The sequence below is a fragment of the Mustelus asterias genome, chromosome 6 (assembly GCF_964213995.1).
Source record: "Mustelus asterias chromosome 6, sMusAst1.hap1.1, whole genome shotgun sequence".
In the NCBI taxonomy this organism is placed as follows: domain Eukaryota; kingdom Metazoa; phylum Chordata; class Chondrichthyes; order Carcharhiniformes; family Triakidae; genus Mustelus; species Mustelus asterias.
The window spans coordinates 53,296,804-53,323,549 of NC_135806.1; the positions used below are offsets into that span (position 1 = coordinate 53,296,804).

The window sequence follows — 26,746 nt, forward strand, 5'->3', positions numbered from 1 at the left end:
GAAAGACACCATCTGAAAAAAAATCAACCAAATATCTGTTCCATTTTTTCTTTACTTTTAAGCGCATCATTTGGGTAAATAATGCATTAATTTCCAAGATAATGCTAAGAATAACCTCAACTCTGTTACTTAGATGCAGAATAACAATAAATAATGCAAAGGAAACATGATTTTATATTTTAGATAAAGAAATATCTGGGCTATTATTGCATTTTTAAGTCACTGTGCTTGTTTTCATGATTAATACCACTGTTTAACATCGTAACAGCAAGCAATCAGAAACTCATCTGCTGTGAGACATCAACAAAACCAAGACCACGTATCCCCTATAGATTCCTTAAAGATTCATAATATAATTTGAAGAGATGCGATTCCTCAATATCTTGTTGTCCTAGTATGATCATTTTAACACTGCAATGATAGCTTGGGCCTGCAAAACTAGAAATGTAAAGGGCATTTTAGCTCATCTTGGGTTTTTAATTTCAAAATTCTGGTTATAAATCACACGAGGGGGTGGGAGAAAAGGGAGCGAGAAGGCAAGTCAATTGAGCAACACAAGATGCAAGTCCACTAGCAGCAATTTTCATTTTCCCCATCTGCTGAGTCACAGAACGGGTAATTATGAGGCACCATCTCACTTCAGAGCTGATCAGTTTCCTCTTGGATATTTCCTCATACTTGGCTTGAGGCGGGTACGGAAGGCAGGAACAGGCATGTAAGAAAAAGACTGGGAAAGGTCAATGGAGAAAAATATTTAAAATCATACCAAACACCACATTCCTTTGGTATCTGTCATACTGGCAACAGGCAGAGTACTGACTGTCGCCAACCAGCCCATGCTTACAAAACCCAAATAATTAGTGTCCAACATTCGATGTGATTCCATGACAGGGTAACACTCGCTAAGCAATCCAGCTTGTGCTCATCACACTGACAACCAAATTTAAGGTCAGGTGGGTTCAGAGAGTCGCTCACTAATGCATGGTAGCATGCTGGAAGTCAAATATATTCACACACAGGGCTTTGCCCTTTGCAGATGAAAGGAGCATGCCCACATATTACACATGTTCCAACTAAGGGGACAGCCACTCCCTGGTTCATTCCCCATGGGCAATGCCTTGACCAGAGCAGACATGCCTAGCTTGAATTTGAAACACAAGCTTGGCAATTAACAGTTAATTGCTCCCTGCTTGCATTCTCCATGGCAACTCCTCCACCAGAGTCCACTTGCCAACCAATCAGCACTCTCATCTTGTGCCGTATAAGCAGTTGTTGCTTTTACTATTGGTCTATCTTACGTAGCTGTCCTGATGAGTGGAAGGCAAAAGGTGCGATCTTACCAGCCGTTCGCACCACGCTCCTGCTGCAGCGAGGTTGGAGAATTTGGGGCCCAGCCAAACCTTCATTCACTGCAGCGGGATGGCAAAACCCCGCTGGCATGAACAAGCATTTCACCCAAAACGCTTTGGTACTATGTCTCTTTTTAAAACAATATTCAAGTTCCATACTACCAAATGATGAACTATGGAAAATCATTTTGTAATAAATGAAAATGTACCAAAATGGTCAAAAATGTAAATATGTCTATGTGCATGTACACCATTGAGTACCAGAAGTATCTTTCCCTTTCAAAATTGTTTTAATTCATCATTGCAAAGATTCCACTTTGAATACTAGAGTTTTTTCTCTAATTGTCATAAAATGTTGGAATATTAGTTTTAGTTGCCACTTAATTCATAGCACAGTTGCCCTACTACGCTCCCATTAATTTTCTTCATAGGCTATTGGGGGTTTCAGTTTCCACAAAAATACAAACTGCACACTGGAGTGTGATCTCAAAATACAGAAATCTGATGCAATCAAATAGGATTCAGTCACTCTGATACAGTGGCCTTGGGTTGTGGGCCTTCGTGCAGAACTCTTTTTAGTTACGTACTTACAGTCTGAAAAAAGTTGACTACTTTATGAATCAGTGTCTTGTCCTTTGTGGGTTCGTGTTTATATATCGACTAATCATGCTGTCAACTGGAAAGGAGCCTTTTGGTGATGTCACCTTCCAACAAGCTGCAGTTTATACTTTGTGATCTGTCCAATAAAGCCCTCCATACCTCCAGCCTTGCATTCTCCAACTTAATGATGTGCATCATCAAGTGTCACCCATAAATATGAGTCCATTTGTTTTTCCTGCTCATTGTTAGGCTTGTCCAAATTTACAAATTTCATGCTACTTTTCATTTCACAATTTAATAATCCTTAACAAAAAGTGCAATTTCCAGTTCAAATTATTTAGACAGAACTCAAGGATCCAAGTATACCATATACCACCAAATATACCAGTTACCTTCTACCCTGCAATGTAATTATGAGGAGTGGGGGAAAGAGAGACTGAACTAATCCAATCATTTAATATATATGTTTTTGAGGAAGAGAAGGTGTTACAGGCTAATAGGCTGGAGGAAATAGATGTTCGGAGGGAGGATGTACTGGCAGTTTTGAATAAACTGAAGGTCGATAAGTCCCCTGGGCCTGATGAAATATATCCTAGGATTCTTTGGGAGGCAAGGGATGAGATTGCAGAGCCTTTGGCTTTGATCTTTGGGTCCTCACTGTCCACGGGGATGGTGCCAGATGACTGGAGAGTGGCGAATGTTGTTCCTCTGTTTAAGAAAGGGAATAGAAATGACCCTGGTAATTATAGACTGGTTAGTCTTACTTCGGTGGTTGGTAAATTGATGGAAAAGGTCCTTAGAGATGGGATTTACGACCATTTAGAAAGATGCGGATTAATCCGGGATAGTCAGCACGGATTCGTGAAGGGCAAGTCGTGCCTCACAAATTTGATAGAATTTTTTGAGGAGGTAACTGTGTTGATGAAGGTAGGGCAGTTGATGTCATATACATGGATTTTAGTAAGGCGTTTGATAAGGTCCCCCATGGTCGGCTTATAATGAAAGTAAGGAGGTGTGGGATAGAGGGAACGTTGGCCGATTGGATAGGTAACTGGCTGTCTGATCGAAGACAGAGGGTGGTGGTGGATGGAAAATTTTCGGACTGGAGGCAGGTTGCTAGCGGAGTGCCACAGGGATCAGTGCTTGGTCCTCTGCTCTTTGTGATTTTTATTAATGACTTAGAGGAGGGGGCTGAAGGGTGGATCAGTAAATTTGCTGATAACACCAAGATTGGTGGAGTAGTAGATGAGGTGGAGGGCTGTTGTAGGCTGCAAAGAGACATAGATAGGATGCAAAGCTGGGCTGAAAAATGGCAAATGGAGTTTAACCCTGATAAATGTGAGGTGATTCATTTTGGTAGGACTAATTTAAATGTGGATTACAGGGTCAAAGGTAGGGTTCTGAAGACTGTGGAGGAACAGAGAGATCTTGGGGTCCATATCCACAGATCTCTAAAGGTTGCCACTCAAGTGGATAGAGCTGTGAAGAAGGCCTATAGTGTGTTAGCTTTTATTAACAGGGGGTTGGAGTTTAAGAGCCGTGGGGTTATGCTGCAACTGTTCAGGACATTGGTGAGACCACATTTGGAATATTGTGTGCAGTTCTGGTCACCTCACTATAAGAAGGATGTGGAAGCGCTGGAAAGAGTGCAGAGGAGATTTACCAGGATGCTGCCTGGTTTGGAGGGTAGGTCTTATGAGGAAAGGTTGAGGGAGCTAGGGCTGTTCTCTCTGGAGCGGAGGAGGATGAGGGGAGACTTAATAGAGGTTTATAAAATGATGAAGGGGATAGATAGAGTGAACGTTCAAAGACTATTTCCTCGGGTGGATGGAGCTATTACAAGGGGGCATAACTATAGGGTTCATGGTGGGAGATATAGGAAGGACATCAGAGGTAGATTCTTTACGCAGAGAGTGGTTGGGGTGTGGAATGGACTGCCTGCAGTGATAGTGGAGTCAGACACTTTAGGAACATTTAAGCGGTTATTGGATAGGCACATGGAGCACACCAGGATGATAGGGAGTGGGATAGCTTGATCTTGGTTTCAGATAAAGCTCGGCACAACATCGTGGGCCGAAGGGCCTATTCTGTGCTGTACTGTTCTATGTATATATGAAGATTTAAGCCACTATATGGTGACAAATATCATGGTGCCAGATTTAGTGGCAACTGACGTTTCTTTGCGTTTAAATTCTCGTGTTTATCGTAATGGCAGAATTACAAACCCACAAAGAAATGCTTGTACAATTCTGCTCCTGGTACATTTACAACTATTGCTACTGCAGGCAATTAACATCTCAATATTCCAACCACAAATAAAAGCAACTATCCTGTGATTGACATGACAAAATGCACCAATCTCAAAGCATAATTCAAAAAAGATTTTATATTAACAATAAGGAAGAAATTTTTTACTGTAGCTCAAACAGAACCACATCTTTTGGCAGTTTATGACAAATCAAAATGAGACTTAAAATTACTGCAGAGAATAAACAAACCTAGGCAATCAGCTTTAAAGTTCACTGTATCTTTGGATTACCCAACCCAGTTATTAAAAGGTGCAAATCCATGATCGGAATAATGCTGTGCTGAAATTCTGCAAACAAAATAACACCATACAATTTCAGAGTGGTATCCTGAATGCCTTAATATTGCTTTGCGAACTCCACAACAATACAGCATGAGCCATGGCTCCTGACAGGTGCGAAGGAAATCAAAAATACAAAAGTAAAGAAGAAATCATTTACTTTTTTTTGTTTGGATATGTATATTGCCAGAATACAACTTTGTAATCACTAGCATGGAATTGAACTTTTCTCTTGTGCCCTTTGCCTTTCAAGGACATAACGTGGAAATCTTGATTCGTCAGAAGTGATGAGACAACAGTTTCCATAATCTTCAAACATTTAACAGCTATTTGGTTGACAATCAAAGGTTTGTCTGATCTAACTTGCCCAATCTATCCTATCTACACAGGAATAATAATTATACGAGCATAAACATGCGGGTCACCTAAAACAGCTTTCCCATACAAACACTGGGCATTTTGTTGAACCCCGTCATGTTGGACACAAACAAACTGGGTTTCCAAGTTATTATTTTCCAAGTACACTAAGACAGCTGTATCGCATGTCTTCCTGAAAAGATTACCTGCCATCACGCAACTAATTCTAGTTTGGGGTATTGGCACAGATAGACAAGTACCACTTAGTTCCATTCTATGCCATAACTGTCCTTATTTACTGTTTAATATTGAAAAATGGATTTAGAGCACTAGCACTAACCCAAGAAACTGTGGACACCGCACCCAGACACAGGCAAACATTCAAGCCCAAGGAGTGCAAAGTTCTGGTGAAGGGTCATCAACCTGAACTGTTAACTGTTCCCCACCACAGATGCTGACCTGCAGAATATTTCCAGCATTGTGTGTTTTTATCTTTTCCACCATCTGCAGAATTTTGCTTTCGTGTAAAGACTGCAGAGTAATGGCCTAGTGATGCAGGCTTGAGAGACCACAACCAAGAGGTTATCTTAGAGGATAAGAAAAAAAAGGAAACAGAAAGGGTACGTCTAGACCGTTGACCAAGAATTTGTTGTTTTTGATCTGTCAGCATTAGCCTTCACTACGCCTGTGAAACGGAGCACAATCTCGGGCTTTAATCCAAGTGCAGACTAACAGAAATCCTGAAGGCACTGTCTGTCATTCACTGACCTGCCACAGGCAGCTTCTTCTAACGTAACCCGTGTACGTGCCCAAATCTATTTCGCTCTGAAATTTCTTTTTAAAAAGTGATGGACTCAGTGTTGCCCAATAACAACTTGAATTTGTACAAGTCTTTCAAGTAATGAAATGGTCTGCAGCAGTTCATAGGAGCATTATAAATTGCAACTTTACCCTAAGCACTCCCCCTCAAAAGGGGAGAGCAGCCTATGGTCATCTGGGACTATGGCAAACCTTTGGTGGTCTTTGATGGTGTGGTTATCTGGTTTTCATTTCCTGGATGGTTGAAATAATTCTTTAATGTGATTTGCTACTTGGATAGCATGATATTAGGGCAACTCAAGGCTGCAAATGCACATTAAACCGCACTGCAATCGAATGCATAGAGGAAGTGTTAAAAGTTCTTGCCATATAGATCTCTCTGCACAAATTTCTTTGCACTCAGTGAGAAGCTCCACTGCTCCTTGCAAAATCAGAGTTATCCTTCAGTGTAAACTCAATTGTAGGATAAGAGGGCAATGATTCCAACTCATGCTTGACTGATGTTGGGAGCTCTGTGCATACAATGATCACCACTTGGACTGCATTTCTTCAGGATAGCAAAGTCAAATACTCGGATGAACCAAAAGGATATAACTGGAAGTTTTAATAAGGGGACTGTAGCCTCTTCCAAATATCAGCTACAATCTGCTTTGCGGCATGCATCAGGTTACGCATTTGCAATAGCCAGAATTTCCGGACTGTTTGGGAAGGTCTGTACAAGCCAGCAATACAAAAACCACAAGTCTGTATCCAGGGGAGAAGATTGAAAGAAAGTCTGCTGTTATGTACCAGTATATTGAACTGCAGTCTTGGAACAGCAAGTTACATAGTTCTTGAAAATTGCTGAGAGAGTCCCATCTTGCTGCAGCTTTTCTTCTAGCCCTCATCAGGACAAACACATGAGTGACTCATTTCAAATGATCACAATTTATCGGCAGGAGAAAAGGGTACTGATTGTTTGGCAAGTTGTAGAAGGGGGTAGAGAAACCTCTGGTATTTTGAAGACTACTAAAACAAGATAGACTAGTTTAGAATAGAGCTCACAGTGTGCCTCATATATGCCATAAGAATCAAAGTGGCTAAAATATATACAGCATGCATAAGTATTGTCTGCGTAGATACATATACAAAGTTCTCTACCAATGATTATATAAGTATTATAGATTTAAAATAAATTTTCAAATGTCTTGTAAGCTTTGGCCAAGATGCAGCCTGCCCCAAGCATAATGGGAAACGAGCAGAACTAGACAGGCCACATTCTTTGGAAACAATAAGGTATAGAATATATTCTCTATTATCAGTGTGAGACCATGCAGCTGCAAACTACCAAGGTTTTAAAAAGAATGGAGGTATTTAGCTTCTAGTTGCAATGAATAGAAGCATTCAGCTTCTACTGCTAAGGGATAGCTAGCAGGAAGAGGGAAATGACTCCCTCTCCATTCCCATGGTTTGCAGGTGGTGAGGGCGATCCTTGAACTTACCAGATTTGCGCAGGTAAGGTTGCTAGGCAATTGGGCGGGGGGGGGGGGCACCACCTGGGTCTGGTTGACCAATGAATTCCCAATTCTGCTAGAGGCTACTATTGGCCAAAGTAAATAATGTGTATAAATGTAATGGGATCATCTAGTTTGGATGACAGGTTGGGCGGGAAAAGGAAACCTTCGAAAAAGTAGATGTGTTTTACACATGTACTATAACGTCAGAGAAGTTGGAATCTCCCAGCTGTCTCTCTCCCAATGCATACTGGTCAATAAAGAACGTCTTTAACTACAGACACAGTCTTTCGCGAGTCTTTGTATTAGCTGAGTTCAGCTCAATACATGGCACCAGGGGGAAACGCCCGGAAAATTCCCTTACACAAGTCCATCCTGATTGGCTGAGGTATTGCCATGTGGAGAAAGCAACTGGAGAACTACAGGATCAGTTCCCTGATAATTCAAAAAAAGTTGCAAGGCTTGAACAAGTTCCTTTTGTTTGCAGAGAACATGTTTGCATATGAATGCATGTCACTCCGAGTAAATGTAAATGAGCCCTGTTATGCGCTTCACTAATGATCTTAAATTGGTTGTTAGTGCAGATATTAGCTCAGCCAGGATAGTTCAGCAAGTGCTGCTCAATCGCAGAAACACATCTGTTTTGGGTTTTGCAAGCGCGTTCTGGTACCCTGCCTATTATGAACAATTCAAGGAACTTGAGGTTTGATGCCACCAGCCAGTCGCTGGGATGTTCGGCCCCATTGTTTTCTCCATGGCAGTGTCTTGGCCAGAGTCGACTTGCCAACCAATTAGTATTTTGTTGTTCTGTCGTATATAAATTGTGGTCGATTGAAATGTGGCCTTCTCGCATTTGTCCAGATAAGTGCAAGATGAAACCCTTAAGCAATATGACTCTCGTCATATGGATAACAAGGACACCTATGTCAGACTCCTATTTGCTGACTCCAACTCTATTATTCCCACAAAACTCATCTCCAAACTCTGTGGCATGGGCCTCGGCACCTCCCTCTACGAATGGATCCTGAACTTCCTAACTCACAGACCATAATCAGTAAGGATAGGCAACAATACGTCCTCCATGATCATCCTCAACACTGGTGCCCCACAAGGCTGTGTTCTCAGCCCCCTACTATACTCCTTATACACCTATGACTGTGCGGCCAAAGTCCCCTCCAGTTCGATTTTCAGGTTTGCTGATGACACCACCGTAGTGGGTCAGATCTCAAACAATGATGAGACAGAGCACAGGAATAATCATGGGGGACTTCAACATGCACATTGACTGGCAGACTCAAGTCGGTAAGGGTGGAATAGAGGAAGAGTTCTTAGAATGCTGTCGGGATAGTTTCCTTGAACAGCATGTTACGGAACCGACGAGGGAACGAGCTATTTTGGATCTGGTATTGTGTAACGAGGTAGGTAGAATTAAGGATCTTATTGTGAAGGACCCTCTTGGGTCTAGTGACCACAATATGGTCGAATTTCTGATTCAGATGGAAGAGGAGAAAGTTTGGTCCCAAACCAGTGTCCTCTGTTTGAACAGAGGGAAATATGATAGGATGAGGGATGAATTGGCTAAGGTAGACTGGGAGAGCAGGCTGGCAGGTAGGATAGCTGAGGAACAGTGGAGGATTTTTAAGGAGATCCTTTTCAGTTCTCAGCAAAAATATATTCCAGCAAAAAACAAGGATTGTAAGAAAAGGGAGAACCAGCCGTGGATAACGAAGGAAATAAAGGAGAGTATTAAAATAAAAACAGCTGCGTACAGAGTGGCCAAAAATAGTGGAGAAACAAGTGATTGGGAAAAATTTAAGAAACAACAAAGAGAGACTAAGAAAGCGATAAAGAAAGGAAGGATAGACTATGAAGCTAGGCTAGCAATTAATATAAAAAATGATAGTAAAAGTTTTTATAAATATATAAAAAGGAATAGAGTGGCTAGAGTGAATGTTGGACCCTTGGAGGACGAGAGGGGGGAGTTAATAGTGGGAAATGAGGATATGGCTGAGTCTTTAAATAAGTTTTTTGTGTCGGTCTTCACGGCGGAGGACACAAATAGTTTGCCAAATATTAACGATAGAGGGTTGGCAGCAGGAGAAATACTTAATACAATTAATGTTACCAGAGAGGCAGTGCTGGGTAGACTAATGGGACTGAAGGTGGATAAGTCCCCGGGTCCGGATGGAATGCATCCCAGGGTATTGAAAGAAATGTCAGAGGTAATAGTGGATGCGTTAGTGATTATTTATCAAAACTCGTTGCATTCTGGGGTAGTGCCGGTTGATTGGAAAACGGCTAATGTTACGCCGCTGTTTAAAAAAGGAAGGAGACAAAAGGCGGGTAACTATAGGCCGGTCAGCTTAACGTCTGTAGTAGGGAAAATGCTGGAATCCATTATTAAAGAGGAGATAGCAGGGCATCTGGATAGAAATGGTTCGATCAATCAGACGCAGCATGGATTCATGAGGGGAAAGTCGTGCTTGACGAACATGTTGGATTTTTATGAAGATGTGACTAGGGCGGTTGATGGAGGAGAACCGGTGGATGCGGTGTTTTTGGATTTCCAAAAGGCGTTTGATAAGGTGCCCCATAAAAGGCTGCTGAAGAAGATTAGGGCACACGGAGTTGGGGGTAGTGTGTTAAAGTGGATTGGGGACTGGCTATCCGACAGGAAGCAAAGAGTCGGAATAAATGGGTGTTTTTCCAGTTGGAGGAAGGTAACTAGTGGCGTGCCGCAGGGATCGGTACTCGGGCCGCAACTATTTACCATTTATATAGATGATCTGGAGGAGGGGACGGAGTGTAGGGTAACGAAGTTTGCAGACGACACAAAGATAAGTGGAAAAGTGAATCGTGTGGAGGACGGAGAAGATCTGCAGAGAGATTTGGACAGGCTGAGTGAGTGGGCGAGGATATGGCAAATGGAGTATAACGTTGATAAATGCGAGGTTATACACTTTGGAGGAAATAATAACAAATGGGATTACTATCTCAATGGAAACAAATTAAAACATGCTACCGTGCAAAGGGACCGGGGGGTCCTTGTGCATGAGACGCAAAAGCCCAGTCTGCAGGTACAACAGGTGATCAAGAAGGCAAATGGGATGTTGGCCTATATCACGAGGGGGATAGAATATAAAAGCAGGGATGTCTTGATGCACCTGTACAGGGCATTGGTGAGGCCGCAGCTGGAATACTGTGTGCAGTATTGGTCCCCTTATATGAGGAAGGATATATTGGCATTGGAGGGAGTGCAGAGAAGGTTCACCAGGTTGATACCGGAGATGAGGGGTTTGGATTATGAGGAGAGGCTGAGGAGATTGGGTTTGTACTCGTTGGAGTTTAGAAGGATGAGGGGGGATCTTATGGAGACTTATAAGATAATGCGGGGGCTGGATAGGGTGGAGGCGGAGAGATTCTTTCCACTTAGTAAGGAAGTTAAAACTAGAGGACACAGCCTCAAAATAAAGGGGGGTCGGTTTAAGACAGAGTTGAGGAGGAACTTCTTCTCCCAGAGGGTGGTGAATCTCTGGAATTCTCTGCCCACTGAGGTGGTGGAGGCTACCTCGCTGAATGTTTAAAGCGCGGATGGATGGATTCCTGATTGGTAAGGGAATTAAGGGTTATGGGGATCAGGCGGGTAAGTGGTACTGATCCACGTCAGATCAGCCATGATCTTATTGAATGGCGGGGCAGGCTCGAGGGGCTAGATGGCCTACTCCTGCTCCTATTCCTTATGTTCTTATGAACGAGATAGAGAATCTGGTGAACTGGTGCGGCAACAATAATCTCTCCCTCAAAGTCATCAAAATGGAGATTGTCATCGACTTCAGAAAGCGTAAAGAAGAACATGCCCCTGTCTACATCAATGGGGACGAAGTAGAAAGGGCCGAGAGCTTCAGGGTTTTAGGTGTCCAGATCACCAATAACCTGTCCTGGTCTCCCCATGCTGACACTATAGTTAAGAAAGCCCACCAACGCCTCTACTTTCTCAGAAGACTAAGGAAATTTGGCATGTCAGCTACGACTCTCACCAACTTTTACAGATGCACCATAGAAAGCATTCTTTCTGTTGTATCACAGCTTGGTATGGCTCCTGCTCTGCCCAAGACCGCAAGGATCTACAAAAGGTCGTGAATGTAGCCCAATCCATCGTGCGAACCAGCCTCCCATTCATTGGCTCTGTCTACACTTCCCGCTGCCTCTGCAAAGGAACCAGCATAATTAAGGACTCCACAGACTCCAGACATTCTCTCTTCCACCTTCTTCCTTCAGGGAAAAAGATACAAAAGTCTACGGTCACGTACCAACCGACTCAAGAACAGCTTCTTCCCTGCTGCTGTCAGACTTTTGAATGGACTTACCTTGCATTAAGTTGATCTTTCTCTACACTCTAGCTATGACTGTAACACTACATTCTGCACTCTCTCATTTCCTTCTCTATGAACGATATGCTTTGTCTGTATAGCGCACAAGAAACAATACTTTTCACGGTGTTAATAGATGTAACAATGATAAATCAGATCAGCAATATTCATGGTAAATAATGAATATTCATTAGATTCAGCAATATTCATGTGCTATCCTACAAAGTGACTGTTTATATACTTCTGTACTTATTGTTACAGCATGCAGCCCATCTTCCTATGGAGGCTGCACTGACTTCTCCACTCACCCAACCCTCATCCCCATCCCATTCATGTATTATAGCCCATTGAGACTATTGGCCGTGCTCTTTTCTGTAATTAAGCATCTCTCCCAAAGGCTCCTCTCACTCCGCTTATGCCCACACTCTAGGAAAGTCTATGCTTGCTCCCTCCACTTCCTCATCATTTGAGATATAGGGTCGGCTTCCATACTTATATTGATGCTTCCCAACTCTAGTCCTCCATCAGCTCTCTTGTCCCCTCTTCCACTGACTCTAGGCAGTCAGACTGCTTGTCCCAGGTTCAGATTGGATGAGCTTTATTTTCCTCCAGCTACACATTCAAATTCCCTCACTAAGCTCTTTGTCCTCTCTCTCCTAAAAGATTCCTTTTAAACATCAATTAAGTGACTGAGAGCTTGATCTCATTGTCTAACAATCCTTTCAGCATTCAGTTTTTTCCCCTTGTGCTTGAACTATCTTGGTTTTTAAAAAAAAATTTTTGAAGGTGCTTTCTGAATGGAAGTGAAGAAGTAGAACGGTCATTGCACAAGAACTGCTCGAGAGCAGACGACAACAAAACAATATAAAATGTGGATTCCCCACTTTATAGTGTAACGGCTCCGTTTGGAGTTGGCATTTTATTGCGAAGAGGATGGAGAGCAAAAGCAGAGGTGGACACTGAAAGCATACTGAGATCTAGAAGAATGAGGAAGCAGCTTCCATGAGCACAGAAAAAGAGTGAAGACTTTAATTTGGCCAAAGCTAAGTTACACTGGTCTGCTTGAAACAACGAGCATCTCTTAGGTGAATTGAAATGGTTTGGGATATGATAAAGATGGATTGCAGCACCAACAGAAATTTCCACAACCAGAGCTCCAGCCAGATGTCATTTACAGCAGGAAGTTTAATCCCGTTAGCAAGCAGCCAAACCCAGTGCGAGTTTAAACATATGCATGTCGGAACATTGTAAAGTTGCATTCATCTAACAACACTTCGTAAGAGACCTCACAGCACAGGCGAAAAACCACCTTTAAGTAGTTGGTTTTCCTCATGTTTAATCAGCAGCTATTTTAATAGTTGTACTATTAGAAAGCAAAAGCTAATTAACACCATTGTCACAAGATCAAAACTCTTCATAAACGTGACCAGAATTATCATGAAATGAGCAACAAGAGCGAAAATTTCCTTAAATAGTTTGAGAAAAAGTCATTAATTTACTGTAGTTGCAAAAAAATTAATTAGGACACCATCTATTTCAAACTTGTATTTTCTAGTTCGAATTGCAATATTTGTTATGTTGAATCTGATGGAAAGTGGAGAACTTGACATGTTCAAGTGTGAATTTGGATTGTGCTAATGCAGCTTTAAACTTTTGGTGCAAACAAAATTTACATTACAAATGTGATCATTTTAATACAAGATCAACCAAATTCTTACTTCTCCCTCAGGATATTGAGATGCTGGGCATGTGGACCCATCAGCTGGCAATTGTCCATCATGAACAGTCACAACAAAATCCAATCTCATCCTCTTCCAACAGTTAGATGTGTACAAGTTTCCATCAGAGATCAGTGGACAGTGACAGGCACAAATTCTTGCCATGTTTTCTTCTCCCTAGCTTGGTGACATGATGCAATTGCACTGCCATACTCAGAGAAAGCAATGAATTAAACAGAAATTAGGACTATACCTTGGACTTTCAGTCTGAATGGCTCCATACTACTGTATCTGATGTTTCGCCCTTGACAATCAACATAGTATTCTCTCAAAACATGTGTATTGCTTCAACAGGTCAAACCAGAGGTTAACAAAAGTTATTCCAAAGTAATTCCTTTTTTGATTCAATTTAAAATAATAGGACTTTAAAACAGGCTGATATTATGTTTATTGAATACATTTAATTTACAAAGAATGGCAGGTAGAAACCAACACTATACCAACACCAGGGACCCAGGTTCAATTACAGCATTGGGTGCCTGTCTGTGTGGAGTTTGCACGTTCTCCCCATATCTGCGTGGGTTTCTTCCAGGTGCTCCGGTTTCGTCCCACATTCCAAAGATGCGCAGTGTAGGTTGATTGGCCATGCTAAATTGCAGGCTCGATGGGCTGAATGGCCTCATTCTGCGCTGTAGGGATTCTATGATTTCTATCTAGGAGCACTCTCTGGTTAATGCCTGTGGAAAAGTTGATTCAGTGCCCTGTCTCTGTTTCGGCAATAGCAGGAAAACAATGAAATGCTTCTAGTCTGGACAGAGCTTCATCGCTTAATGTCTCATGTTGTACTTTATTCTTCAGAAGGCAGACACTTTGTTTTGCCTGCAAGCAGCCAGCCTTTCCTCAGCAGTAACATCTTCAGCTCAGTCAGAAGGTGCGGGGTGAAGCCCCATTATCCAAACCAACAAGTGCTGTACTGAAGGAGTGCTGCATCAAAAGTGCCGACTTTCGGGTGAGACATGAATCTAATTACCCCCTCCCCCTCCCATGGCACTATTCCGAGACCAGGACCTCTCCCCAACATAATGGACAATATTTATCCATTAACCAACATCATTAAAAAAGATTTTCTACTGGTCTCATTTCTGTTGTGGGATCATTCAGTGCCGCAACAAAGTTCTCTTCCAATGCTTCACAGGTCAGGCTCACATTTTGCATGAACTTGAGCTCATCTAAAATTCTGCTGCCTGTTACTCAACTCTCACCAAGTCTCATTCATCCATCACCCATTCTTGCTGATTGACACACCACAATTTTAAAATCCTCAAATATAAAATATTTGTGTGCATATGCCTCCATTAAATTGCCCTTTTCAATCTCTGACCTCCTCCAATTCCATAATCCAACAAAAACTCCTATGATTTGAATCGTGGCCTGGGGCAGCATGGTGGCACAGACTTTTCGGAGTCTGCATGTTCTCCCCGTGTCTGTATGGGTTTCCTCTGGGTGCTCCGGTTTCCTCCCACAGTCTGAAAGACGTGGTGCACAGGTGCATTGGCTGTGCTAAATTCTCCCTCAGTGTACCCGAACAGGCACCAGGAGTGTGGTGACTAGGGGATTGTCACAGTAACTTCATTGCAGTGTTAATGTAAGCCTACTTGTGACAATAATAAACAAACTTTAAAAACTCTGTCCATCGCAGATTTCCTTTGCCACAACCTTGGTAGCTGTGCTTCAAGGTGCTGAGGCCCTAGATTTTGGAATTTTCTTGCCAAATCCCTTCTCCAACTCTTTCTTCTCCTTCAAGATCTGTCTTTACCTCAGCTTTTAGTCTCAATCCTAATGTCACCTTCTTTGGCTCAATGTTAATTTGTTTCTGATAACACTCCAGTGAAGGACTATGGAAAATGTTATTGTTGTTCGTTTAATGCCCATGAAGCATTTTGAGACATCCTGAAGTTCAGGAAGAGCATTCGATAAATACATATTCTTTATTTCTTTATTCTTGGTAGGCAAAATAAACAATATGGCAAAAGTCATTTGGTGCAATAGTTTAGCATCTATTTGTGAAATGCTGTTAAAATGAAGAACCCGTGTATATTATCCCAGTTAGGGGAACCTTTAACACAAAGATATTCAGTCTGCTGTCTGCCCTGTTAAGGCAGTTACTTCTCCCTTACAAGCTTTCTTGTGACTCCAGACTCCTTCAGTTACTTTACACCTTTCACTGGCGCTCTGCTACCTGGGGGCTTTTAGCCCGAGTATTGATTCATGAAAAGTCTGCTTTCAAAGACTGAAATCACTAGAGTTGAGAATACTGAGCGGACAGATGATTTCTGAATGAATGGGCCACCACTTGTGCTCTGTGCAAAACAATTGTCCATCGCCAATTTATATCACCTGTCAACAAATGTCCTACTCAGCATGCAGTTGGCTGGCTGAACTTATTCCTTTCCAAATCACACACAAAAAAGTTGCTCATGCCTAAATCATTGGAAAAAAAACTACAGAATCTGAAACCATGGCAAGAGGCTAGGGGCAACAATTAGAGCACTTTAAATATATTTTAGCCCTCTTATGTTCTCCAAGGTTTATCATTTTGACATCCTCAATCCTTTTTCATAAACAAAAACTAAGTGATCTGGTTTATTAACTAACCCAGTATTACACCCATCAGCTGCAGCTCAGGTGGGAGCGCTCTTGCCAAAGTCACAAGGAGTTCCGAGTCTCGCTCCAGCCCTTGAGTGCAACAAGCCAGCTGAAACATTAATCAGGGGCTGCCCGCCTTTTCTGCTGGACACACAAGAGCTCATGGTCCCATTTGCAAGAGGAGCAAGGGTGATCCTCAGGTACCCTGGCCAATATGTATCCTTCAATCCACATGCTAAGCACAGCTTACCTGGTCATTGTCACATTGCTGTTTCTGGGTTATTGCTGTGTGCAAATTGGCTGCAGTGTTTCCAACACAACAACAACATCAACGCAACTACACTTCCAAACGACATCATTGGCTGTAAAGCACTTTGTACATCTTGTGACCATGGAAGGCACTATCTAAAGGCAGGCCTTTATTTTCTATATTACAACTTTCAACAACTGTAGATTTTGTTTCAAAAATGTATACAGAAATTTGACAAGTGAAAAATCAATTTCCAATATGTATGGCATTAGATGCCCCGAGCGGAATTTTGCCATCCCGCTCGCCACAGGAATTGTAGAGGGTGGGACACAGACCATGCAAAGGTCTGGTGACCTCAGGCAGGACTTTCCAGTCTTGGGCAAGTGCAGCTGAAAAATCCCGCTCTGTTTCAGAAGTAGATAGAATTTGACTTCTGGAGGCATGTTAGGAAGTTGCAGTGTGTTATACTCACTGAAATTAATGTTAGCACTTAATTTCTTATCTCAATAGACAGATTTTATATCACTGTTTTAGGTTATTAGACTTATGAATTTGCCAAAATAAGGTCATATAGTCCAATGGCTGCATTGTGTATAATTATAGACAAGTATCACTACTACAACTTATATACAGCATCTTCAATATAAGGGAACTTTCCAAGGCGCTTCACAGAGCTATTATAAAGCAAAATGTGACACCAAGCGACAGAAGGAGATACATGGACAGACAACAAAAAGCTAAGGACTGACATTTAAGCAATCTTAAGGAAACTAAATGTGTCATTTTGGAAGATAAACACACATTAGGCTGAAACTAAAAGCTCTGGTATTTAAAAGTGGAAAGTGAACTTGAGGGAGTGGGGTAAAAAAAAGGGAGACTGGTGGAATGTCGTTTTCCCTTTCTCTCTTTCCAGTGTACACAAATGACAAACACACAGAACACAATATTATGGTTAGTCAACTGTGCAGTGGAGGATAAGTCATTAAAGCACAACTGCTTTTCAAATTTGATCACAAAACGCAGATCAATTAAGCAACAGATTCACAAAACAAACAGCTGTACTTGTGCAGTGCAGCCAAAGATCTGGGTAGCTCACACCTAAATACAAGTTGACTGGAATCGGAATCCAGTCTCCCCAAACCACAACAGAACAATAAGTTTCTAAAGTCCCAAAGAAGGATGGGTTAGAGTTTGCAAAATACGATTAATATTTTGCTGGTAAGAACAATATTTTACAAATACAACGACCAAATGCTGACAGAAAACAAAATGGGCTCCTCACTAAAATACTTTTAGTTGATTATGAAAAACAAATATAAAATTATCAAGTGGTAACCACAACGTCTATGCTGTCAAAACGTTTAAGATGAAATAGATGTGAGCTCAAAGGTTAAAAATTATAGCTGGAAATGTAATATGGGCCGTTATCTAACAAAGCAAAGTGGCTCCTGTACATAGGACACAGACAAACGCACTGCGTGTACTTGAAGCTAAGAAGAAAGTGGTGATAAAAGTTGCAGATTCAAAATGTAGTTATAGCCTGTGTTCACTTGTGGAATCAGATACATGCTCCCCTTATAGAAACACACTTCCTGAAATACTTGACAGACCTGTGGTGCCATGGTGATTTTAAAAAAGGCAGAACCTGAAGTCATGCCACAAGGTTACTCTGACCTCAGTAATGTTTAATTTACAGAAGATGATTAGTTTTTCCAAATTAGCCAAGTACAAAACGTGAAAATTAAGCTGCTAAAGTTCAAAAGCAACAGCTGAACTGCATCAACAACTCTACATTACGTACAACCAAGTCAGTCTGTCAGCAGTTTCATGATGCCTTTTTTGTACAGTTCCTTCTTAAGACTTCTAATATTAAAAATCTAGTTCAAGTAAAAGGTCACATATTGCACTGTTAGAGAAGCTGACATCTATCCAAACGTAGTTGGGTTTATCAAAGTACATCAACCAATATTAATTCTAAATGGAGATAGATAAATAGATATATAGTGACATTCATTTCAAACACTGTATGAAAACAGAAATGTAACACCCTTCACTCACCTGCAACTAATAACTCGCATTTATATAGTGTCATTAATGTAAAAACCTTCCCAAGAGACTTTACAAATAGAAACAGATGGGCGAATGAATACTGAACCTTGATCAGAGATTAGGAGCGGTGACCAAATGCTTGGTTTTGAGAAAAACGAGAGAGAAGTGAAGGGGTTTAAGGACAGTGCTCCAGTAAAGATAAATGAAGATGACTGAAGCACCCACCACTATTGGTGGGATGAAGGGATGGGAAAATTGACATGTATAAGGTTTGCATATATTACTCAAAAGTTTGAGCACAACTTCAGAGTACCTGTGTAATCTTAGTCAATCACAATTACCGGAAAAGATAACAGAAACAATCTTTCTGGTTTAGCTGTTGACCTTATTGGGTAGAGGCATGGACAGGCCAATACCATAACAACATCACCAAATTGCAAAGTTAACAATTCACCCGATATTTGGCCAGAATCAAAACAAATGTAGCTATAACAATTATAAGTTATTTAACACTACTACCTGTGGTATTTTGCCATTGGAAGAGATCAGATAAATTAGTGCCTGGGAATTTTAGTGGCTGCAATTGCAGTCACTAGGTTGTTTTGCATTTGGAAGTATCTCACTAGTACACTTGCTGTTGGAATCAAACCTGGAGGGTAAGGAGTTATTACAATCAGAAAAATAACTCAAGAGATCAGGAATATTCGATTAGATGGACCGTTCTGACTGAGGCAGTTAGCTTGATGACTCGCTGACTTTAGTAAAACTAACAACTGGTTGTTTTCCAGCATAGACTGAGTAGGCACAAAAGCAGATTGTTAATTACAGTAGTTTTCTTTGGCAAAATCACTTTAGCGTTCCAATAACATTTTTAGAACTGAGCAGAAGATTTATATTGCCCCTATATCAAGGGTGACCATTACTAGAACACCATTGTGATGCAAAGTAGAGTGGTGGGAGGGGGGGGAACACATCACAGAGATCCATCTCGGCTCAGGATGAAAAAAAGTCCAATTGTAGGCAGGGGAGATATGGCGGTAGGCCAGGGGAATATAAAGAACAACTGTTTTCTATGTCCTAGTCTCAGAGGCCACTGCAGACTAGAGTACACTGAAGCACAAATTACTGGACATAAAACATTCTGGTACCAATCAGCTCGAAGCCAGATTATCCGGTATAAAACCGGACAAATCACCGCCCCACTCACATTACATCGCCAAGCATTGCATCAGCATTGTAGTCACAATTGCACTGCAGAACACATGGCAGCCATTTTATGCACAGCAAGCTTCCACAAAGGGCAATGTGATAACGACCAGACAATCTATTTTAGTGATTGAGTGAAAGATGGATATTGGCCAGGACACAGAGAACTCCCTTGCTCTTCTGCAAATAGTGCAATGGGATCTTTTACATCCACCTGAGGGGGGGCCAGTCAGGGCCCGTCTCATGAGAAAGGTATTGCCCAGAGTAACACCCAGAACATGATCTCAATTAGCCTCATACCATCAGATTGAAGAGTTCAAATGCTTTTCTATAGGAAAAGTGAACAAAATTAGGAGAGTCTCTCTTTTGCAGATTCAAAAACTGTAGGGAAGCTTTACTGAGCTGTCTGCATTATCACACAAGAGATTACAGCTGCACCGAAAATAAAGAAATTATATTTAGCATTAATTTTAAACGTCCATGTGCAACTTGAACTCTTTGGAACAAGCATGTCTCAGTTAATTATAAATTACACTTATCCAAAGCAAGTTCATTCAAATTTGCATTCTAAACACTTTTAAACTAAAACACGTTTGCATCTCAACAGTGACATATAAAAGAGAACAGATATCGATCGGTGTATGATAACATTAAAAATGGATAATATTGCCAGATGATATATTTTCAATATGCATTCTACATTTGCATGCTCTAAGTAACGTGCCGGATGTCAAAACAAATAAAAAGTCTCCTCCTGCAGTATTTTGTTGATAATGCGGACAGTATAAAACAAGTGGAGACTCGTTAGCTTGGTGCAATAGGCTCCTGAAATGAACATAGTTGGAATGTAATAAGGTTTACTCCCGCAAATTTTCAGCTGAAGGAGGTACGTGCATTTAAATATCTTAACATTCTTTTAAAAAGGGGTCACGAAAGCTTCCTCGAGTAAGTCGTATCTAATTTCTTAATTTATCACATAGGGGACTGGAGTCTGCAGACAAAGAAATGCTAGATTAAATATTTGCAATTTGCATTCCTTAATCTATCGATTGAAATCGACTTGAAAGCAATACTTCTTACCTGTTGGTGTCATGTTAAACTCCTTGACTGGTGAGGAACAGGTAGCAGACAGGACACGGTTACTGTCTGACCAAAAGTCAGTGAAAACTGAGATCAGGGTATCACCTCCTATCCAAATTAACTGCTTTGATCATATGACTGTAAAGTGACACCTCCACCACAAGCTGTGGGTACACATCCACATAAAAGCATAAGTGGTAACTTCAGACCTTCAAAATGTCAGCATCATAGCAAAATATTTAACTGTTATAGCCCCCAGTACAAGACCTGGCACTGTACGCAAGTCTTACTTTTTTTTAATACAAGTTGATCCTTCTAAAAATGGAGCAAACTTCCAACAAGTCTGATATTTGGCCCTGTGCACACAGGTTAGGTCACGTGTGTCTTACACAAACTGAAGCTTGCAGTCTTACATGCCTCAGATTGAATATTAACTGGCTCAAACAGAATAACTGGCTCAAACAGAATATCTGGTTAAATCAATGTGAAGTATCTGCAAGTCTGCGAGAAAGGGCACGCCTCCTTTGATTCAAAGTCATGCTTTGTTGTATGCTGAACAAACGCCTAAGGTGGGAACAACGATTTTTCCATGGACTAAAAAAATTTAAGATACTGCAAAATTGTGCTTCACGAATTGAAGTACCCCAATGACTGTTATTGATTTACATTTGTGTTACTTGAATGTAAAATTGATTGGTGCATCACACTCAAATTCGGTACTTTCTAGGCAAGTCAAGTTGTGAAAAATTCAACAGTGACTTACATTTGAGGAGATTATATTTTCTTACAGAAGCAGGATACAGGGCAGAAATACAGAGCAGTGGATGAGTACTTGCAATTGAATAAGTAGCCTACTGAAGAAGTAATTTTGTTGAAAATGATTCCCTGTAAAGATACTTGCCAAGATCTCTGAAACCAATATGAACCTCCAACCAGGGGAAAAACCTCAGCAACCTAGTGGGGTATGTTGGTAGTCTGGATGTCTGTCCACTGTTATTGGAGTGACGGACATGAGGGGGGCATATATACGAGATGAATTAAATCTAAAAACATATTAAACCAGTTCTAAACTCTAAGAGCTTCCAAAACTAGTCGATATTGTTCTGTTGGCATACCCGAGGGAACATGCTTCTGGTATACACTTGCTATGGTAAGAAAAATTGTTTTCTGGTCACATCAAGTTCCACCCAAGTGTAAACATGGTTTAAATTAGCATATAGTCTTCTATCCTGCCTGACCTTGTTGGACTGCTTTTCCTTCCAAGTAATAGTTTAACCCTTAATCACATTTTATTTGCCTCAACTTTCAAAGCACTATTTGTAAGAAACACTACACAAAGTATCGGAAGATTGGAGAAACCGGAAGATTGGAAAACTGCCAAAGTGACACGACTATTCCAAAAGGCAGGGAGGCAAAAAGCGGGTAACTATCGGCCGATTAGCCCAACATCCATTTTTGGAAAAATGTCAGAATCAATTATTAAGGAAGTGATAGCAGCACATTTGAAAAATCATAATCTAATCAGAGTCAGCATGGCTACATGAAAGGGAAATAGTGTTCGAATAATTTATTGGAATTTTTCAAGGAAGTTTCAACCAGAGTGAATAGACCACAAGATGTGTTGTATTTAGACTTTCAGAAGGCATTCGACAAGGTACCTCACAAAAGATCAAATAATGTTATAAGTGGTACAGTGGTTAGCACTGCTGCCTCAGCAGCAGGGACCCAGATTCAATTCCGGTCTTGGGTGACTTTATGGGGTTTGCATTCTCCCCATGTATGCATGGGGGCTCTGGCTCCTCCCACAGTCCAAACATGTGTGGGTTAAGTGGTAAATGCATGGAGTTATGGAGATAGGGCAAAGGGAGCCCGGGTGGGATGCTTTTTCAGAGAGTAGGTGCAGACACGATGGGCCAAATGGCCTCTTCCGCACTGTAGGGATTCTATGGTTCTAATGTTCAAAGAGCCCATGGGTTGTTGGAGGTAGTATATTGGCATGGATAGAGAATTGGCTCATCGACAGGAAACAGCGAGCGGGGATAAGGGATTCTTTTTCAGTTGGCCAGTGATGTTCCACAGGGATCAGTGCTGGGAGCATTTTCCATCCATGTGCCAACCAAAGTAATGGTTAGTTCTTGGAAACAGGGTATGCATTGTTTCAAATGAACCACTCGTGTAGGGGAGGGACAAAAGTAGATGGGCTCCGGAGTGCAGAATTGGAGAAAGTCCAGGAAAGTTGAGATACCAAAATAAAATGGAATAAAGAGCTAACAAAACAAGGTAGAGATGGAGGTGGAAGGTTAATACCAATAACAAAATGCTGCAAGTGTTCCCTTTATTTAGTACATCCTTTCAAAGTTCTCCATTGTAGGAGCATCGATCTGCGGAATTGAAGGGTTGCCTTCAAAACTCTAATCCTGTAACCTGTCTGACAATGTGGAATTCAACTGTTGAATTAAGTGCCAGGAAACAGCGAGCTAATACAAGTTTTTAAAGCAATTAAGCTGTTCAGTTATTATTCTTGGTTCAGGTCCAGGGAAGAAACATTTAGAGAGTCAAACAGGTCATGACCCCTCACATCTGTGTGGGTCCTTTTGTTAAACGTGAAAGTTTGAGAGTTGTAAAAGTGGAGCCTACCTGTCTGCGATTCAGTGTTTCAGTGTGCTTGTTGGGGTTGATTGACACAAAAAGGAACAACCCTTTTTCACACATGGCTCACTCAGAATCAGAATTTTTCTCTGCCCTTGGTAGAAGTCACAGCCTTTCTTCATGTCTCGAGAATGACTCATATTTCCTCTGTTCTCTTCCTATGAAAGCTTTTACCCAGCAAATATGCTTATCAGTCTGAAAGACCTTTAAAAGGACCTTACCAAAAGTTATAAACAAATTGTGGTTAACACAACCTCGTTACAGTCAGAGCTCACTTAATTGCAACTAGTCTCGACATGGTGAAGGGCTAGGAGTGAACTCAGGTCAGATATCATTACTCATGTGTAGCATGGTTCAGTCAGAACCGAGGACCCAAGTGAGGCAGTTAAGCCTGTCGTGAACAAGTTCATTGACTCAACATTCCAGAAGCCAGCAGCATTCCATGAAACACTCATGAGGACGAGTTTATTTAAACTCCGAATGTTGTTAATCTCACAGATTTAATAGATTGGCGATGCAAAGTTGTTAGTTAGCAAGTCTTCAATTCTTAGGAATCTCACCAATTTATAACCTCAGACTGTTGCTATAAAGTCATTAGCGCTGACTTACCATAACACACTGAATTGCCTGTGTAACCGTTGCTACTCATGTTACCAAGGAAATTGTAAATGATTTGCTACTTTTTTAAATTCATTCATGGAACATGGACGTTGCTGGCTGGCCAGCTAGTGTTTATTGCCCATTCCTAGTTGCCCAAGGACAGTTGAGAGTCAACCACATTACTGCGGCTCTGGAGTCACCTGTAGGCCAGACCAGGTAAGGACGGCAGATTTCCTTCCCTAAAGGACGTTAGTGAACCAGATGGGTTTTTCCAACAATCGACAAGAGTTTCATGATCATCAGTAGATTCTTAATTCGTGGTTTCTTTTATATTGAATTCAAATTTCACCATCTGCCGTGGTGGGATTCGAACCTAGGTCTCCAGAACATTAGCTGAGTTTCTGGATTAATAGTCTAGCAATAATACCACTGGGCCATTGCTGAGTGCTCATAAACTGATTACATTTGTGCATCACTATTAAGCACTCATGTACTCAACTCTTAAACTTATTAAAATATTAAATTTATGCAGGAGATGGGGATGGTGGTAGAATAGTAATATCATTGAACTAGTAATCCAGAGGTCCATGCCAATGAGTTCAAATCCCACCATGCAGCTGGTGGAGTTTAAATTTAATTTTTCAAAAATCTGGAACTTAAAGCGAGTCTCGGTAATGGTGACCACAAAACTGCAGGTCGTTGTAAAAACCCATCTGGGTCACTAATGTCCTTTAAGGAGGAAATCTGCCATCCTTACCCAGTCTGGCCTACATGCAACTCCAATCACATTGCCGTGGGTTTGACTCTTAACTGCTCTCTGAAATGGTCCTCGTAAGCCACTCAGGTCAACAGCAAGTAATTAGGGAAGGGCAACAAATGCTGGCCTTGCTAGTGACGCCCACATCTGATGAAAGAATTTTTTAAAAACTACATGACTGGTCTGATTTCTTCCTTAATGATTTGGCCAGAAAGAGTTGATTCACTTAGCAACCTCAGGGTAAACTAATCAAGGGATAATATGTTAGCTTCATTTTGATCTGAACTAGTTGCTGCATGATAGTTTGGTGAGCTGAACCAGGCATCATTCATCCATTGTTTTACCTTTTAGCATAGGTCAATGATCTCTTAGCAAGAAGACTCTGTCCACTGACTCTGTCTACATTTCCCGCTGCCTCGGCAAAGCAGCCAGCATAATTAAGGACACTACGCATCTCGGACATTCTCTCTTTCACCTTCTTCCATTGGGAAAAAGATACAAAAGTCCGAAGTCACGTACCAACCAACTCAAGAACAGCTTCTTCCCTGCTGCTGTCAGATTTTTGAATGGACTTACCTTGCATTAAGTTGATCTTTCTCCACACCCTAGCTATGACTGTAACACTACATTCTGCACACTCTCCTTCCGTTCTCTATGAATGGTGTTTTGTCTGTGTAGCGCGCAAGAAACAATATTTTTCACTGTATACTAATACATGTGACAATAATAAATCAAATCAAAGAGGTTTCAAAAAGAGTTTTGAAAAAGGGGTTTACCTGGTTCCTAATAGTGTGTGCATCCTGTCAGGATGCACACACTATTAAACAAAATTGGTCTCTTAATTTGATAGTGATTAAAAGAATGAGAGCTGTTCCGGATTACTGTGCAATCCCTTCGCTGCGGACAGTCCAGTACCTAGAGATGCCCAGTTTATGGTTGCTAAAATCTGTTAGTCCATTCCATTTCATATAACTGGCATGTCCGCCATTCAATAAGATCATGACTGATCTGGTGTGATAATCCTCAACTCTCCCAGCATAAAGAGAGACTTGGGCCCAACATTGGTGGAAATCCAACCACATAAAATGCTGCCAGATATTCTGGCCTCACTGCTCAAGAGTGCTTCAAATTGCAAATTTAGAATGAAAATCATCCTAACTGCTCATGACCGAGTGCTTCAGGAAGGTCAGAGAAAGCCCTCATCAGAACTAGGGATTTCTAAATAACCCAGACAATATACTGCAATAGAACTAATGGGGTGATTATCTGGCCAACCTGCACTCAGCGACGATTGCGTTGGGGCAGCGCAGGGTCGGAGAGAATATTTCTGGTGAGGAGCCGAGAGCATTTAGTGCCGACTTGAACCCTCTTTGGAATTCTCCCAGAACAGATGTAATCTGGTTCCCGTCCAATGTGGGCAGAAACCACATTAGCATATTTAAATATGCATTTGAATATGCTTAGTCAATTTAAAACCGGATTCCCCCGACTCCTGGGATTCCCTGACCCTCGTGCGTAGCGGGAACCTGGCCAGATTCACTACAGGTCTCCACAAATGGAGGCCAGGCGCGGTGGCCACACCAGGGAGCTCGGAGGCCACTGAAGCCCCTGGTGGTTGGGGGTGTGGCTGGGCAGTGCCATCCTGGCATTGCCACTCGACGGGCATGAAGGGGTGGAGAATGAGAAAGGGGAGGGCATGAAAAGGATCCCATTGGCACGGCCCGTAACACCAGCTTCCACCTGTTTGTCCAAGCCCTCCTCTCAGGTCTTGGGGGTCTCAGAATTAGAAAGGGCTGCTATTAATATTTCTACTACCATGGAACTAATTGAGAATAGTACTGTAGATGCCATTCAGGGCCTGCAGTCAGTAATTCAGTCCCTTTCTAAGGCAGTGCTTCAGAACCGTATGGCCCTTGATCTCTTACTAGCGTCACAAGGGGGGAGTTTGTGCGGCAGTCAATGAGACATGCTGCTTCTACGTCGATGTGGATCATAGGATTGAGACCGATCTGCATACCATTCAGGGCCAGGTGCGTCTCCTGCACTCAGTTGCTCAGGAAAAGCCTTTTACTGGTGCGATTGGCTCCCTAATATTGGTGGATGGTTTGGAGATTTATTTTTTAAGACTCTAGAAAGTAATAAAACTTAAGATTTGAGCATTCACCATGCATTATTTGGGTTAATCCTCAACAGGCCCAATGCCAACAATCTGTTTG

At 41.6% G+C, this 26,746-nt stretch overlaps 1 protein-coding gene across 5 annotated transcripts in view; it reads right to left on the reverse strand.

The window, feature by feature from the left end:
* The window catches only part of kank1a (KN motif and ankyrin repeat domains 1a), a 313,072-nt gene that overhangs the window by 96,817 nt on the left and 189,509 nt on the right, over window positions 1–26,746 (reverse strand). Inside the window, exon 1 of one of the 5 annotated variants that reach the window (XM_078214317.1) lies at window positions 20,525–20,823. The exons of 2 other annotated variants lie outside the window; for them this stretch is intronic. Coding sequence is in view for 1 of the 3 variants with exons in the window: in XM_078214321.1 (XP_078070447.1) it covers window positions 20,525–20,537 (13 nt within the window). In the remaining 2 variants the exon portion in view is untranslated. Of the gene's footprint in view, window positions 1–20,524; window positions 20,825–26,746 lie in introns of those variants that run through there. 2 more of the 5 variants (XM_078214321.1, XM_078214320.1) reach the window with 2 other exon arrangements.